The sequence below is a fragment of the Mercurialis annua genome, linkage group LG2 (assembly GCF_937616625.2).
Source record: "Mercurialis annua linkage group LG2, ddMerAnnu1.2, whole genome shotgun sequence".
Lineage (NCBI taxonomy): Eukaryota > Viridiplantae > Streptophyta > Magnoliopsida > Malpighiales > Euphorbiaceae > Mercurialis > Mercurialis annua.
The window spans coordinates 49,435,312-49,450,990 of record NC_065571.1 but is presented as its reverse complement, the minus strand read 5'-3'; the positions used below and the strand labels follow the sequence as shown (position 1 = coordinate 49,450,990).

The following is a 15,679-nucleotide window of genomic DNA, read 5'->3' as shown; positions in this document are numbered from 1 at the left end:
TATTAATAACATTAATATCTGATTAGTATATAAGTTAAAAATGAAGGATTGTTTTAAACTTTTTTTCAAATAAAAAGAGTACAATTTAATGCTTTTGGGTAGAGATGAAACATAAAAATTCAAAATTGAGTACAAATGGTGCTTTTACAAGGTCATGATATAAACGAAAATAAAATATAAGGTGAGATTCTTTTAAGGAATTAAGCCGATCTAATTATATTGAAATAGAGAAGTATCTATTTATTTAAAAAAAATTATATTTTGAATTAAAATAGAAACTTAGAAAAGATCTAAATTTTGTAGTAGGAAGTACTAAGATTCTGACAACCCATTCTGGCATCTATCCATGTCCAAAACAAATGAAATTCTGACATGCATCAAAAAGGAAAAATAATTACTCTACGGCTCATCAGGACAAGTAACAAGCCATCATCATCTATCACATGAGCGCCACGTGTATTCATCACCACATCAATCATGTTTTTGCCATTGACTTAGTCGGTCCTATCGTAAGCTTGCGTCACGCATCTCATGACACGTAAGTATAACTATTTTTAGATAGACAATAAATAACCACCCCCTTCTTTTAAGCTAAACAAAACATGTTTTTCTTTTCTTTTTCTATTTTTTTTCATGTCTTAACTATTTTTCTTTTCTTTTCTTTTCTTTTCCCCCAAACAAACCAAATAAAGACCAAAAAAGAAATGAAACAGAAGATTTTTATTGTAGCTCTCTAGAAAAATTTCTGTTATGGCATTTCATTTCTCTTCAGGTAAATTAACAGCTACCTGATCTATTTTGTTTTTCAAGTTCTTTTGTTTTTTTTTTATTTGTAATTTGACTTTTGGATATTTTTTTTGCAGGTGAATGCGAGTGATTTTCTGAAGTTGATGAATGTGACAAAACCTGTATGGTGTTGTGAATTTTGTTTAGTAATTTAAAATTAAAGTTATTATAGTGATAATATTGGTGAAAATTGAAAGGAAGAAGATATGGGATACCTAAATTCTATACTGTCAAATTCAAGTCAGGTTCATGCTGACGATTCACCGGTTAGCGGTGGTGGTCTCAGGTAATATTAGCCGGACGGCCGTTTATATAATAATGATTTATATTTATTTTCATTGTTTATTAATATTAACCTATGATTCTTTGATTTGAAAAAGTGTAACTTTTTCTGTCTTGGCAAGAATACTAGTTGATGTTTTTGTCTGAAATTCTGTTAATTTGTTAAATTACAGTGTGGTTGACTTGCTCTGATTGATTGTCCATGTGTTAATTATGTTTGTTGCAGTTTGTTTAGAAATGAAGTATTCAAAGATGGTATTTTATTTGCAGCTAAATGCTATGTTTATTTTGTTCCTATGAGAAAGAATTCTGTTACTTCTGTTCTTCGCCTTTTTGCATATATACAGAGTTCTTATTTTATTGGTTTTGTGTGCGGATGACAAATTTTTGTAGATGAATATTATGAGATGATTATAGAAGTGTAATTTTGAAGATATGGTTTGTTACTATGCAGTTAGATATTGTAGTTGGTTGATTTTTTTCTAAATTAAATCTTTGTAAAAATTTAAATGAACGTGAAGCTCAATTGATTTCAAAGGGTCTGCTATTCTTAGATTTATATTCCTATTGTTGAGTTTATAGCTGTTTATTCTCCATCGGATTCTTTTCTTCTTTATCGTTTATATTTTGAGCAAAGTGCAAGATTAAAAGCACATTATGTTTGAAATGGCATTTTTGATATTTTCGTTCATTTTATGTGGCTAGAGACGTTGTTTCAAAGTTTTGACCATCAATCTACAATTGCATTATATGTAATGTATGTTCATAGGTTTTTTTTTGTCCTGAATATTTTTTTTGTTTACTGCAACAGCCAGAATGGGAAGTTCAGTTATGGATATGCAAGCTCTCCAGGGAAAAGATCTTCCATGGAAGATTTTTATGAGACAAGAATTGACGGTGTTCATGGAGAGATAATCGGCCTCTTTGGAGTTTTTGATGGTATTATCTCCGTCTTTTTGTTTGTGATTTTTGAGTGTTTTGATGCATTACTAGCAAGTATAATGAGCTTAGCAAGAGTACTTTTGCTGAATGCTAAGTGGGGATGGAACTTTATCCAAATTCAGAATACAATGGTGTACATTTTATAGTTCGTTAGTGATTAGTAATCTATCTTGTTTTTCCTTCTCTTTTTGGTGTGGATGATGGGTCAATTTTCAAATTCTAAAAATAAAGAACTCTTATTTACTGTGTTAGTGCTCCATCTCTGGTGGTTACAAAATCTATAAGTTCATTTGTTTTTGTATTATTCCATGTCTTCCTTCGTACTGATTGGATGCTACTAAATTATTAGTCTGTAGATCAGTGTCTATGCTCCTTTTACATTCAGTGTAGATTTACTTGGAAAATAAGTGGCCGAAAGGTTATGCAGAGCGTTTAGTTTTTTGGCATCTGCTCTAATGTTGTAGCAGTATTACAGATTTTTTAGTGCTTGAGTATTTGCTCTGCTATGGTTCCGGTATTTGAAGCCATTTTTAGTGCCACTGATGGCTCGGAAATATGGAGTTGGCATGGATTTCGAATTATATGCTAAGGACATACATACCACTTTGTTTTGCCAATTTCTTAACATAGATTTTGCATGATTATGCTATTGTTTCTTCACTTAATAAGATGTAAACTCGTGGTGCTGATTGCTCATTTAATTTTAGCATCAAATAACATCAGCCCGTTTTATTTTTTTTTTCCTTAAATTTGTACAATTTAGATGATGCTAGAAATCTCTGTTATGCTATTTTGCAGGTCATGGAGGTGCTCGGGCTGCTGAATATGTGAAACAAAACCTTTTCAGTAATTTGATCAGTCATCCAAAGTTCATTTCAGATACAAAATCTGCTATAGGTATTTCACTCGCTACCACTGGTAGCACTTTTTATGAATTCATCATCCAACAAGACAAACTCCATGTTAATCTCAAAAATTCTCTGTTTGTACCACAGCTGATGCATACTGTCACACAGACTCGGAATTTTTGAAATCAGAAAATAATCAAAACCGTGATGCTGGATCAACAGCATCCACTGCGATTCTTTTCGGTGATCGTTTACTTGTTGCAAATGTTGGAGACTCTAGAGCTGTCATATGCAGGGGAGGCACTGGTAAGTTTTAGAAGAATTATTGTTTGTAATATTTACCCTCGTGAAATTTGGGATTACAATGCCGTTGACTGTTACATATTCACGCTATGTTTTGCATTTTATGCAGCTTTTGCTGTTTCTCGAGATCACAAGCCGGACCAAACTGATGAGCGACAACGGATTGAGGATGCTGGAGGATTTGTTATGTGGGCAGGCAAGGACTTTGCATTGCCAATCTTAACCGCTTCATTTATTTACTAAATCTTCTCAATGATGTTCTCACATTCTTGATTACGAAACAGGTACTTGGAGAGTTGGTGGTGTTCTTGCCGTCTCTCGTGCATTTGGTGATAAGCTCTTGAAGCAGTATGTTGTTGCTGATCCAGAAATTCAGGTCTCGCCCTTCTTGTTCCGACAGTTTTTGTATTTTTTGCATGCAAAATTTCATGGTAAAGCATACAAAAGGAGAGATGAAAAGGAGGAGATCTAGGTTAACTGTCAAAATTTAACTCCTTAATTAAGATAGCTTATACGAATGAGGATCTATCAATATTTACATTTCTCACTGCTATGTAACTTTAAATGATAAAGTGTTTGATTTTTTCCTTATTGCATATGAGATTTCTCAAGTAGTCATCTCATCTATTTTTAAATTTCCATTGTTTTGCTTTACATATTTTTGTTTGCATTTTATTCTGTGTTGGTTGCTGACATCTCTCTTCGTGGCAGGAGGAGAAAATCGACAGCTCGCTTGAGTTTCTTATTCTTGCAAGTGATGGGCTGTGGGATGTCGTGACCAATGAGGTTTCCCTTAACATCTAATTCTCCATTTTAATATAAATAATAAAGGAGAGAACGGGTTATTTATTATTGGCTGCGCCATCTGATGCTATGTACGATTTTCCAGGAAGCTGTCGAAATGACTAAACCGATAGAGGATCCAGAACAGGCAGCCAGGAGACTGCTGCAAGATGCATTCCAGAGAGGCAGTGCGGACAATATCACCTGTGTTGTAGTCCGCTTTTTGGCGAATCAAGTTGCTAGTTCTCGAGGCGCTGCATCTCATGGTACTGTTGGTGTTACTTCAGTGTAAAAAATTTCTGTGTTGTTGTTGTACTATGGTTTGATTATCAGAGCTTGGAGGTGTATAGGTAGCTAGTTGGGGCAAAAGTTAAGCGTGGCATGCTGTGATAGGATTAGGAAGATGGAGAATGTTGCTTAATATATTGAGTAAGCGGTCCTTGAACTTGTGTTTCAGGATCAATTAACTAAGCGGTCCTTGAACTTGTGTTTCAGGATCAATTAACTGACACTCGGTCATTTTAATCAAGATGACATACTCTTTTTTTATGTCAACAAACTCCTAAATTATACAAAATGAACGAGTTAAGGGATTCCAATGACCCATTTCGAGGGTTACTTGATCTAAAAGTCGATAGTATTATCCTTAATTGATTAAAATGGCGAAGTTTGAATTAATTGATCCGGATGCACTAGTTAAAGGACCGTGATGGTCCTTTGTTTTTTTATATATTAGCCTCTAGAATAGAGCTGTGTTTAGTTCTATGTATTTGGCTGATGGGATAGCTAGAAAATGTCCCACTTGTTCATTTGTAAAGATTCTGAATTACTTACTTCTTGTGTTGTAAATTTGATTCATATTTTTTTCTTCTTTTCAATTTACTTGTTGAGTTGTTTGTCCGTCAGTTGCTTGTTTAATGTTTGAGAACAATTCTGTACTTGATCTGTTAATAGAAATATCAAACATTGTGATTATTTGATGTTTTGCTTCTTATCTTTGATTTATTTGCTTTTATAATTAGCATGTGAAGTGTGTTGTCTGCCATGCTCAAGGGTGTAAACTAGTCACTCGAGATTGGCTCGGACAATTTGAGGCCAGCTTGAGTACCTCGAGCTGAGCTCGAGTGTCAATTAAAGAGGCTCTTCAGGAGCCTACATGAGCCTCTTACGTAAAATATTAATTTATGTGTTTATTATATTTGTTTTTATATTTTTAAATTTAAATGTATATCATCTTAATTGGTTGAATATATTCCATATTAAAAAAAGAATTAAATATGATAATTTTGTTTTAGTAAACTCAAGTTGAATTCTAGCCCGAGTTTGCAAATTTAAACTCATTTGAGTTTGAGCTAGGCATAACTCAGTTCTGCTCAGTTTATTTATGCCCCTACCCCTGCATTGATAAGAACTTGAAGCAATGTATTCGATTTGTATTTTACATGGGTACTTAGAGAATGTTTTTTGCATTTCTCAAATCAAACATTATTTCAGAAGTAAATAAAAAACCAAACATATATGAGTAATTTTTTAGTTTTAATTTAATTTAATAATTTATATTAACCTTAAAATACATAGTGTACTGGTTTAAAAAAAACTAGGATAATGAGAAGCTATAAATTTCAACCTGGAAGTTTTAGGGGGGTTCGATTAAAAATTTAGTAGTTTTTTAAATTTGTAAAATATTATTTTTGTGTTTGAAGAATAATCATAGAAGTTTTCTAATTCAATTAAAAACCTCATGGCGCTAAAGATATTGTATTTTGAATGAAGTAATTGAAAAGTTGAATTCAAAAAAAAAGTAAATGAAAAGTTAAATTTTCAGCAGAAATTAGTAATATTTATAGTAGAATTTAACAAAATTATAATTTAATAAAATATTTTTTTGTGGACGTTGAAGATTTTTTTTTTCTGCATGAAGAAAATGAGAATTGACTTTACCTGAAAATTCCAGTCGTATCCCTTTAAAAAGTTAGCAACTTTTTGAATTTTATAACATATTATTTATGTATCTATATTAATTAAGCCTAGTGTGTTATTAAGGACTATTAGATATAAAAATAATAATATAATTTTGAATAATTTTTTTTAATTTAAATTAATCTACAATTTAACAATAGCTATGCTTTAATTTTTAGAATTATTATTTAATAAATAATATAATATATGAAAAAATCAATTTTAAAAATCATATGTAAAATTAGAAAAAAAATTATTTTCATTAAAAATCTATAAAAAAGAAACTCATAATATGTCACTAAAACGATAAATACACATCAAATTAAATCATTAATAAAATTATTTTAAACTATTCCATAAAAAAATAAAATATAATCTAATTAAATTTATTTGAAAGTTTAAATTTTTTTCATCAAAGAACTCATATTTACGGATTCCCCCAGGCATGTAGAAATTAGACATTTTTTTATAAGAAAATGAAAGAAAAAAAAACATTTTAACAAAAGAGAACTCAGGAATAATGCAGTCTCAGCAGGGCAAAAGTAATTTGCCATTAAGCTCGGCGAACGAACAAACATTTTTCATCATCATTGTTCTCTACTTCTCTCCCATATATTGATAAAAAGTAAAAACATTTCAAATACTAAATTAAAAAAATTAAAAACATCAAATTAAAATTAATTGCATAAGCCAAACAAAAATAACAAAATTTTAAGCGCAATTAAGCAATTAGACTGTAAGAAAGATGGAATTTTATAAGAAAGTGAGAATTAATGGAGCTCTTTATAGAATAGAAATGGCCAAAGTCTCTGCCTTGCTCTTCAAGGTTATACTAATTTCCATAGACTAATTAAATCAATGATGATGAAGCTGCATGTCGCTTTCTTTTATGTTAAAAAAGATGTTATATTATTTGCCCCATTCACCAACTTGTAATTTTAAAAAAATAAATTTGACCAAACTTTTTATGTCGACTGGTTTAACTATAAAGGTAGATACAATTTAGAAAAAATGAAAAATAATCTAAAATTTCAACCAAATAGGATTTAAACGGTTTGTGATTGATGTTGATAAATTCCATCAGAGATTTAAACTTATAAAAACTTTAGTTTATCATAACCGACAAACCAATCAATTTAATTGACCAATTAAGCTGTAAATCAATAATCTCTCATTATGCTACAGATTATTTTTTTTAAAAAGGTTTCATCATCTAAAAATTGACTTTTTTTTATTTATAGTTTAAACTCTTACAATCTTTAATCTTAGCTCATTTTTTAATTATTATTTTCAATTGTAGCCATTTGTTTAAATTGGAGTAACAAAATTCAAATATACTTTTCTTGCTTCGTGTTTCAAATTTGTGATGGTAAAAAAGTAAATTGGAACAAGAAATAATATAAAGGGTATATTTGAACATCTTTTTCACTTCAATTTGAATAAATGGCTATAATTGAGATTAAAAATTGTAAAATAGACTAAAGTTGATGATTTTAAAAATTTGAACTATAAACATAAAAAATTTAAAAAGGTGAAATCAGTCTTTTAACAACTGAAATACTGGCTAAACCGGTGAGGCCACCGGTTTTCGCTTTAACCGGTTTAATGCATTTTTTATTTTAAAATTTAAAACTTATAGAAGTGGCGATGGCTTTAGGTATTAAGCGACAGATTTTTCCGTCGCTAATTCTCGTATCCGGATCCATTACGGTTCACCGCTTTGATCCTATCCAACCTGATTTAATCGCAATTTCAGTTTTTTGCGGTTTTCTAATCGGGCCACTGAGTGAAGTATTTTTGTATGGCTAAATTTTTTTAAAATGCAGGCTGCATTTTTGAAAAATAGATGGATAGATGTCTTGATCAACATGAGTGTTAATAAAGCCATTAGACTCGCTTTCTTTTATATTAATTAGTATATGTCTTGCTTACCAAGTTGTAATCAGGGACGAAGAGAGGGTAGGGCCAGGACGGGCCTGGGCCCTACCTCAATTCCCTTTAATTTTTTTTAAAGAGTGAGTCTTGTGTGGCTGTTCATTAACCCATACTTAGTGTTATTGTTTTAGGTCATTAACACAGTGGCACTTTCATCAATTAAAACAAAATAAGAGTTATCTTTTAGAGAGAAATTAGTAAAAAAAATTGACATACCGATTAAGATTTAAAAAATGCCATTGTGTTATTGTCATGTATACTTTAATTTTGTTTATATATTTCAATTCCTTTATTCGGTTATATTTTTGTCTTTCGTGAAAACTTTTTTTTTTCTTTTACTAATTTATGTAATTATATTTGATTATTTTAGTTGTACTTTTTAGTATAATTTTTTTATAATTTCTATTTACTTATAATAATAAATAATTTCAAGTTTTCACGGGTTTGAATGTTCAGTTTATTTTTTTGATAATATTTTTGATGTAGGTCATGGATAAATTTTTAATAAAATTCAAACTTACATCAAATAATTTTAGTGATCTTCATGATATTAGTGACTTTGTTAAAATGATGGTTAAGACGGGATACGATCGTTAATTTTCTTTAGTTTAACTACTTATTTGGTTGGTATTACGATTGCAACTACAACAATTGAAAGATTGTTCTCATGTATGAATCTCATCAATGCGAAATGAGATAGAAAATCAGTTCATGAATGATTGTCTCGTATGTTTTACATAAAATTTTTTTTAAAAAAAATATTGATGATGAAGATATATTACAACGGTTTCAGAAGATAAAGACTCGCAGGACACAATTTCCTCAAATTAGAAAGCGTTAACTGGTTTTGTTTTTGTTTTTTGATGAAAACCGCTGATTTGTCAATTTTGTACAGTTTTTTTTTTTTATTATATTTAATATTTAACAATTTTATAACTTTTATGGTCTGGTATTTTAAATTTTTTCAATTAAATTGTGCCCTACCTGAATTTGTGGTCTGGCTTCGTCACTGGTTGTAATCATTGTTTTAAAAATTGGACAGGATCAATTAAACGTTGAAGATAAACCCGGTCTAAATACAAATCAAATTTTGAGAAATTTAGGAAAAATACTCCAATTTTAAAAATATTTGTAATTCCTACCTTACTGACAAAAAGTTAAAGAAAATACTCACTGATTTATTGTTTTTTACATTTTTACTCTAAAAATTATTTTAATAGTTTTTTTACTCTTTCAGCTTAAAATAAATACTCTGAAATTATATTTGTACTCTTTTTTGTCTTTCTCCAATTTCCTCTGTTTCTTTCTCTATCAAACACGATTCAATCTTAACGGTGTCAAACGCGATTCAATCTTAACGGCAGGAGGCGACGGCGGAACGGGAAGCGGTGGATGGGTAATATACCGGCAGTTGAATGTTAAAAGTCAACAACAACTCCTTAGAATTTTCTAGAATTACCTAGGAACTCCTACTTCTAGAATCTAGTGCTACTAATTAAGGAAATATCTAGAAAATAGTAAATAAAGAAAGGCCTAGAAATTTGTCCCACCGCCATATGTGGGCTATATATATATGTAATGATCCTCAACTTTGTAATATATGTGTGAGAATAAGAGTGAAAGAAGTCAATTAGTGGAGTGTGTGTACGTGAGTGGTTTATTGTGCAAGAAGTGTATATTTAGTGTATGTACTAATTACAATTTAGTACAAACAATAAAAGTTTCTTTCAATTCAGTCCTCCTAAAAATCTAACAAGTGGTATCAGAGCAGGACGGTCAGGGACCGGTTCGAGAAAGGTCGAGCAAACGATCCGGGATCGTGGTACGTTGAATCGCCGCAAGCACGCAGTCAGGGACCGTGCAGAGTATTGGTCAGGGATCAAGTGATTTGGTTAATTAGAGAAATAACCAAATAAAATATGGCGGATTTTTCAACCTGGGTGAGTACCCTTGAAAAACTCAATGCTAGTAATTATAGTACATGGAGTACTCGTATGCAATTTTATTTGCTCGGTCAAGATCTCTGGGAGATCGTCGGAGGGAGTGAAACGACACCCCCGACAAGCCAAGATGACCTTAGAAAGTGGAAGGTCAGGGCCGGTAAAGCTATGTATGCTTTATCGATATCGGTGGAGGACGACTTGCTACAACATGTCAAGGATGCGAAAACGCCCAAAGAGGCGTGGGACACTCTGGCTGGAGTATACACTCGGAAGAATGACGCCAAGCTCCAACAACTCGAGAACGTGTTACTATCGATATCACAACAAGATTTAACGGTAAGTCAATACTTCTCCAAAGTTAAATTTTTATGTCAAGAAATTTCAAAGTTGGATCCTGAAAATAAAATTATGGAGACAAGAATGCGAAGAATAATCACTCACGGGCTACGTCCAGAGTTCAATGCTCTTGTGACCGCAACCAGTGGATGGTCAAAGGAACCAACTTTAAATGAGTTAGAAAATGTGTTGGCAAATCAAGAGGAGTTAGACAAGCAAATGTCTAAAACCTCAATCAAAGAAGAGGAGAGAGCCCTCTTCAGTGGTAAAAATGGTAGGGATCCACAAGGTGTGAGATCCAACAACGGAAGAAGAACGCCAATACAAGAAAATTGGCGAAGACGACAAGGAAGGAGCTCGCAACAAGGGGGAGCTCAACTAGAAACCAATAATGATCGACGAGAGGATACGAGTCGACGTAAAAATAATCAATGCTTCGTTTGTGGCAAACGGGGTCATTATGCTCGCGATTGTTGGTATAAGAAAGTTGAAGGAAACGTGGCATCCACACACCCACAGGTGGAAACTGAAGAAGAATGGGATTTTCAAGCATCATGTGTCATCGAGGAATTATCCACAGACCGAAAGGAGAACGAGTCTCTGGAAGAAGAGGCATTTGCAACAATGAGTGATCATCTAATCAATTATAGTGAAGAGATTCAAGAAGAAAATTCAGTGAAAGATGAGCACCAATTTAAAAGAAATGAGAATACAAAGGAGCCTACAGCATTTGATGAAGCAATTTATAGTGAAGAATGGAGACAAGCTATGAAAGAAGAAATAGAAGCCTTAAATAAAAACGAGACTTGGGATTTGGTGCCAAAACCCAAAGATGTGAGGCCGATTTCGTGCAAATGGATTTACAAAGTAAAAAGGCGTCCCGATGGATCAGTTGAGAGGCACAAAGCTCGGTTAGTTGCTCGAGGATTCTCACAAAAGTATGGTTTTGACTATGACGAGACATTCAGTCCAGTAGCAAAGATTACAACAGTTCGTGTGTTGCTAGCCTTAGCTGCTTGCAAGGATTGGAAGCTCTGGCAAATGGATGTAAAGAACGCCTTCTTACATGGAGAGCTCGATCGGGAGATATATATGGAGCAGCCTCAAGGATTTGAAAGCAAGACCTATCAAGATTATGTGTGCAAGCTAAAGAAGGCACTTTATGGATTAAAGCAAGCGCCCAGAGCTTGGTATGGAAAAATAGCAGAGCTCCTGATCCAAAATGGTTATATGATGGCACCAGCAGATTCTAGCTTGTTCGTGAGAGTTCAAGATGAAAAGATGGCAATAATATTGGTCTATGTAGATGATCTCATCATCACGGGAGATGATGTTGCTGCAATAGATCAGGTGAAAGCCAACTTATCAGTACGTTTCCAAATGAAAGCCTTGGGAGAGTTAAACCATTTTCTTGGTCTTGAAGTCGAACGTACGGAGAATGGACTGTTCTTATGTCACTACTAAAAAACTGTGTTTTACCGACGGATTTTAGCGACGGATTCAAAATCTGTCGCTAATTTTTTTTACCGACGGATTTAGCGACGGATTTGAAATCCGTCGCTAAATTGTCATTTAAATTGGCGGGAGTGTTCCCGCCAACTTTAGCGATGGAAAATCCGTCGCTAAAGTTGGCGGGAACACTCCCGCCAATTATTTTTGATGTATTTAGCGACGGATTTCAAATCCGTCGCAAAATCTGTTTTTAGCGACGGATTTTAGCGACGGATTTAAATCCGTCGCTAATTACCGACGGATTTTAGCGACGGATTTAAATCCGTCACTAATTACCAAAAAATAAAAAAATCGTAAAAAATTATTAAATTAAATAAATTTTTTATCAAGAAATTATTTAGAAAAATAATTATTAAAGAAAAAATAATTATTATTTTTTTAATTATATATAATATTATTTAAATATAACATAAATATATATATTGAAAATATTGTTATTTATTTATTCATTAATAATTATTTAAAATAACTATTAATTATAAAAAATAATTATATTAAAATGTGGGAGGAAGTATTTGTCATTTTTAGTTACATTTAAATATAAATATACATATATATATAACAAGAAGCTAAGCTGGTTCAGGTGGAGATACGCGCGGGAGAACTCCAAAGTTAAAGAGCAATGAGTGGGAGCAGTGGGAAGGATGGGTGACCTACTGGGAAGTTTGTAAAAATTGCGAGTGGGTGATGGAGGCAACGGATGGGTAACCGAGGGCGACGGGGGACGGGTGGGGGACGGAGGTTGACGGGTGTGTGACCGATTAAATAATAATAATTTATTTTACGATTTAATTTTTTTTATTTTTTGGTAATTAGTGACGGATTGAAATCCGTCGCTAAAATCCGTCGGTAATTAGCGACGGATTTAAATCCGTCGCTAAAATCCGTCGGCAATTTCTGAAAAATCCGTCGCCAAATTTTTTGGTCCGTCGCCAAAAATTTAGCGACGAGGATTTTGCCGACGGATTGAATCCGTCGGGAAATCCGTCGGGAAACGTTTTCCCGACGGATTTCATGCTTTTAGCGACGGAAAAATCCGTCGCTAAAAGTAAACATTTTAGTAGTGTGTCAACATAAGTACACAAAGGATCTACTAGAGAAGTATGGAATGCTCGAGTGCAAGCCTATTACAACACCAGTTGAGGTGCATTCAAAGTTATGCTCTTTTAAAGGGAAGAACTTGGACGACGCTACCATGTACAGACAATTAGTTGGAAGCTTAATCTATCTCACTCTCACGAGGCCTGATATATCATATGCAGTAGGCATGGTGAGTCGATTTATGCAGAATCCTAAGAAGCCTCATTTGGAAGCTGTTCGAAGAATTTTACGATACCTTCAAGGTACGATGAATCATGGTATACTATACAAGCAAGAAGGAAAGATTGAGATCAATGGCTATTGTGATGCTGATTACGCTGGTGATCACGATACGAGGCGCTCCACTACAGGTTATGTGTTTAACATGGGAACAGGACCCATCTCTTGGTGCAGCAAGAGACAACCTACAGTTTCATTATCAAGTACGGAAGCAGAGTATAGAGCAGCGGCAATGGCAACTCAAGAATGTGCATGGCTATTGCAACTTATGAAGGATCTTCATCAACCAACTGATTACTCGGTACGATTATATTGCGATAATCAGTCAGCTATCTGTTTAACTGAAAATCCAGTGTTCCACGCAAGAACTAAACACGTGGAGGTCCATTACCACTATGTTCGGGAAAAGGTCTTACGCGAAGAGTTAAAGTTGGAATACGTAAAGACCGAGGACCAAGTTGCCGATATATTCACCAAAGGACTTAACTGTACAAAGTTTGAAGACTTCAGAAAGCGACTTGGTGTGATAAGCAGAAAAGCGTTTCAAGAGAGTAGTTGTTGAGGGGGAGTGTTAAAAGTCAACAACAACTCCTTAGAATTTTCTAGAATTACCTAGGAACTCCTACTTCTAGAATCTAGTGCTACTAATTAAGGAAATATCTAGAAAATAGTAAATAAAGAAAGGCCTAGAAATTTGTCCCACCGCCATATGTGGGCTATATATATATGTAACGATCCTCAACTTTGTAATATATGCGTGAGAATAAGAGTGAAAGAAGTCAATTAGTGGAGTGTGTGTACGTGAGTGGTTTATTGTGCAAGAAGTGTATTTAGTGTATGTACTAATTACAATTTAGTACAAACAATAAAAGTTTCTTTCAATTCAGTCCTCCTAAAAATCTAACATTGAAGAGAGACCAAAGGATATCGCGCTAATTATTGAGATCATACTTCATTAACTGTTTCAATTTATTTAAAACCCAAGCTAGGGTTTACTGAGATTTATCTTTGCAAATTAAGATTTGAAAATCAAAGAAATTGAAGAAAGGAAATGGAGAAAGGGAAGAATACTGATGATGTTATGTTGTTTGGATTTAGATTTCATCCAACTGATGAAGATTTGCCCTAAATGTATGTTTCTCTTTTCTCTATGTGAAGGCCAGTGCGAACCTGAACTGAAATAGATCAATCATGGCAAAGATGTAATTATTGATGATTTTCAGTTGTATCTAATTAGAAATGGTAGTGCTTTTAGAAATGGCAGGTTATAAATGGTAGTGCTTTGAGACAAAGTGTTGTGAATATAGGAGCTATATTTACACGGTTTTGATAACATTATGATTAAGGGTTATGATAATGTTATAACGAGGTTATGATAACACTATGACACTATAATGGTAAGGTTGTGATAAAATACGTAAAATAAATTTATAATATTGTGATAAGATTATGATAATGTAATGATAATATTATGATAAGATTATGATAATATAATGGTAAGGTTATAATAAAGTATTTAAAATAAATTTGCAATATTGTGATAATGTTATGATAATATAATGATAATATTATATGATAATACAATGATAATATTATGATAATGTAATCATAAGGTTATGATAAAGTTATGATAACGTACGTAAAATAAATTTTAATTATAAAATCATGATAATATTATAATAAAGTTACATTAATATTAATGATAAAGCATATTATGATAATATAATGATAAATTTATGATAATGTAATGATAATATAATGATAGTGTAATGATAATATAATGATAATGTAATTACAATATAATGATAATATAATGATAAAAAAAAGTGTTCGATTATCATATCAGTATCACTAATGCTAGTATATTAGTATCGTAACGTTATCATATTATTATTATGACATTATAAGTACATGATAATAGTATGATATAGCTATAATAATAGATAAATAAGGTTATGATAATAATATGATAAAGTTTATAATAAGATTATGATAATAGTAAGATAATAGGTTGTGATAAAGTTATGATAAAGTACGTCACGATAATATTATTTTATCAAATTTTTAATAATTCGACTCAGTTCATATGAATTTTTAAATTCGCTATCAATATAATTGAATATTAAATAAATAGTGGAATTAATTTCAAAATAATAGAAAATTTTCATATTTTAATTAAAAAAATTATTTATAATTAGTTTAAAAACGAAAAATAAAAAGAAATGAAAAAACTGAATATTTGAACAAATAAAAAAGAAATATCAAATGTATTACTCCCTCCGTCCCGTTTAAGAAGTCCCATATTCTATTTTGGGATGTCCCATTTAAAAAGTCCCATTACTATTTTTAGGATGTTTTTCTATTGAATACCCTATTTTACCCTTATTTTAGTTATCTTAGAGGAGCTCTATGGAAAATTCCACTATCATTAATAGGGGCAAAACATGAAAAAACATGAAGAGACAAGAATAATTAATGTTTTCTTAATCTGTGTGTAAAGTCAAATGGAACTTCTAAAGTGGGACGGAGGGAGTATAAATCTGCATATTTTCATGAATCTTAAAGAATGAAAAAAAAATGGTATGTGCAAATTGTGAGAGAGAGAAAGAGAGAGAGAATAGAATGTAGTCTCTGCAATTGTGTAATAAGAAATCAATACAAAAGCAATAAAAGAACAGATCTAGTAATAAATTTATGGAGAGAGAAAGCATGCGCCAGATGGAAAATGTG

The 15,679-nt window shown here is 32.2% G+C and overlaps 1 protein-coding gene across 1 annotated transcript; it reads left to right on the top strand.

Moving 5' to 3' along the window:
• The first annotated feature begins 616 nt into the window (after positions 1-616).
• On the top strand, positions 617-4,822 carry LOC126669218 (probable protein phosphatase 2C 59). The gene is made up of 9 exons (XM_050362628.2): positions 617-772; positions 864-1,072; positions 1,880-2,007; positions 2,809-2,907; positions 3,006-3,164; positions 3,271-3,357; positions 3,446-3,537; positions 3,873-3,947; positions 4,051-4,822. Exons 2-9 carry the CDS (start codon positions 993-995, stop codon positions 4,234-4,236), a joined length of 906 nt encoding a protein of 301 aa, XP_050218585.1. The 5' UTR covers positions 617-772; positions 864-992; the 3' UTR covers positions 4,237-4,822.
• Positions 4,823-15,679: the final 10,857 nt, after the last annotated feature.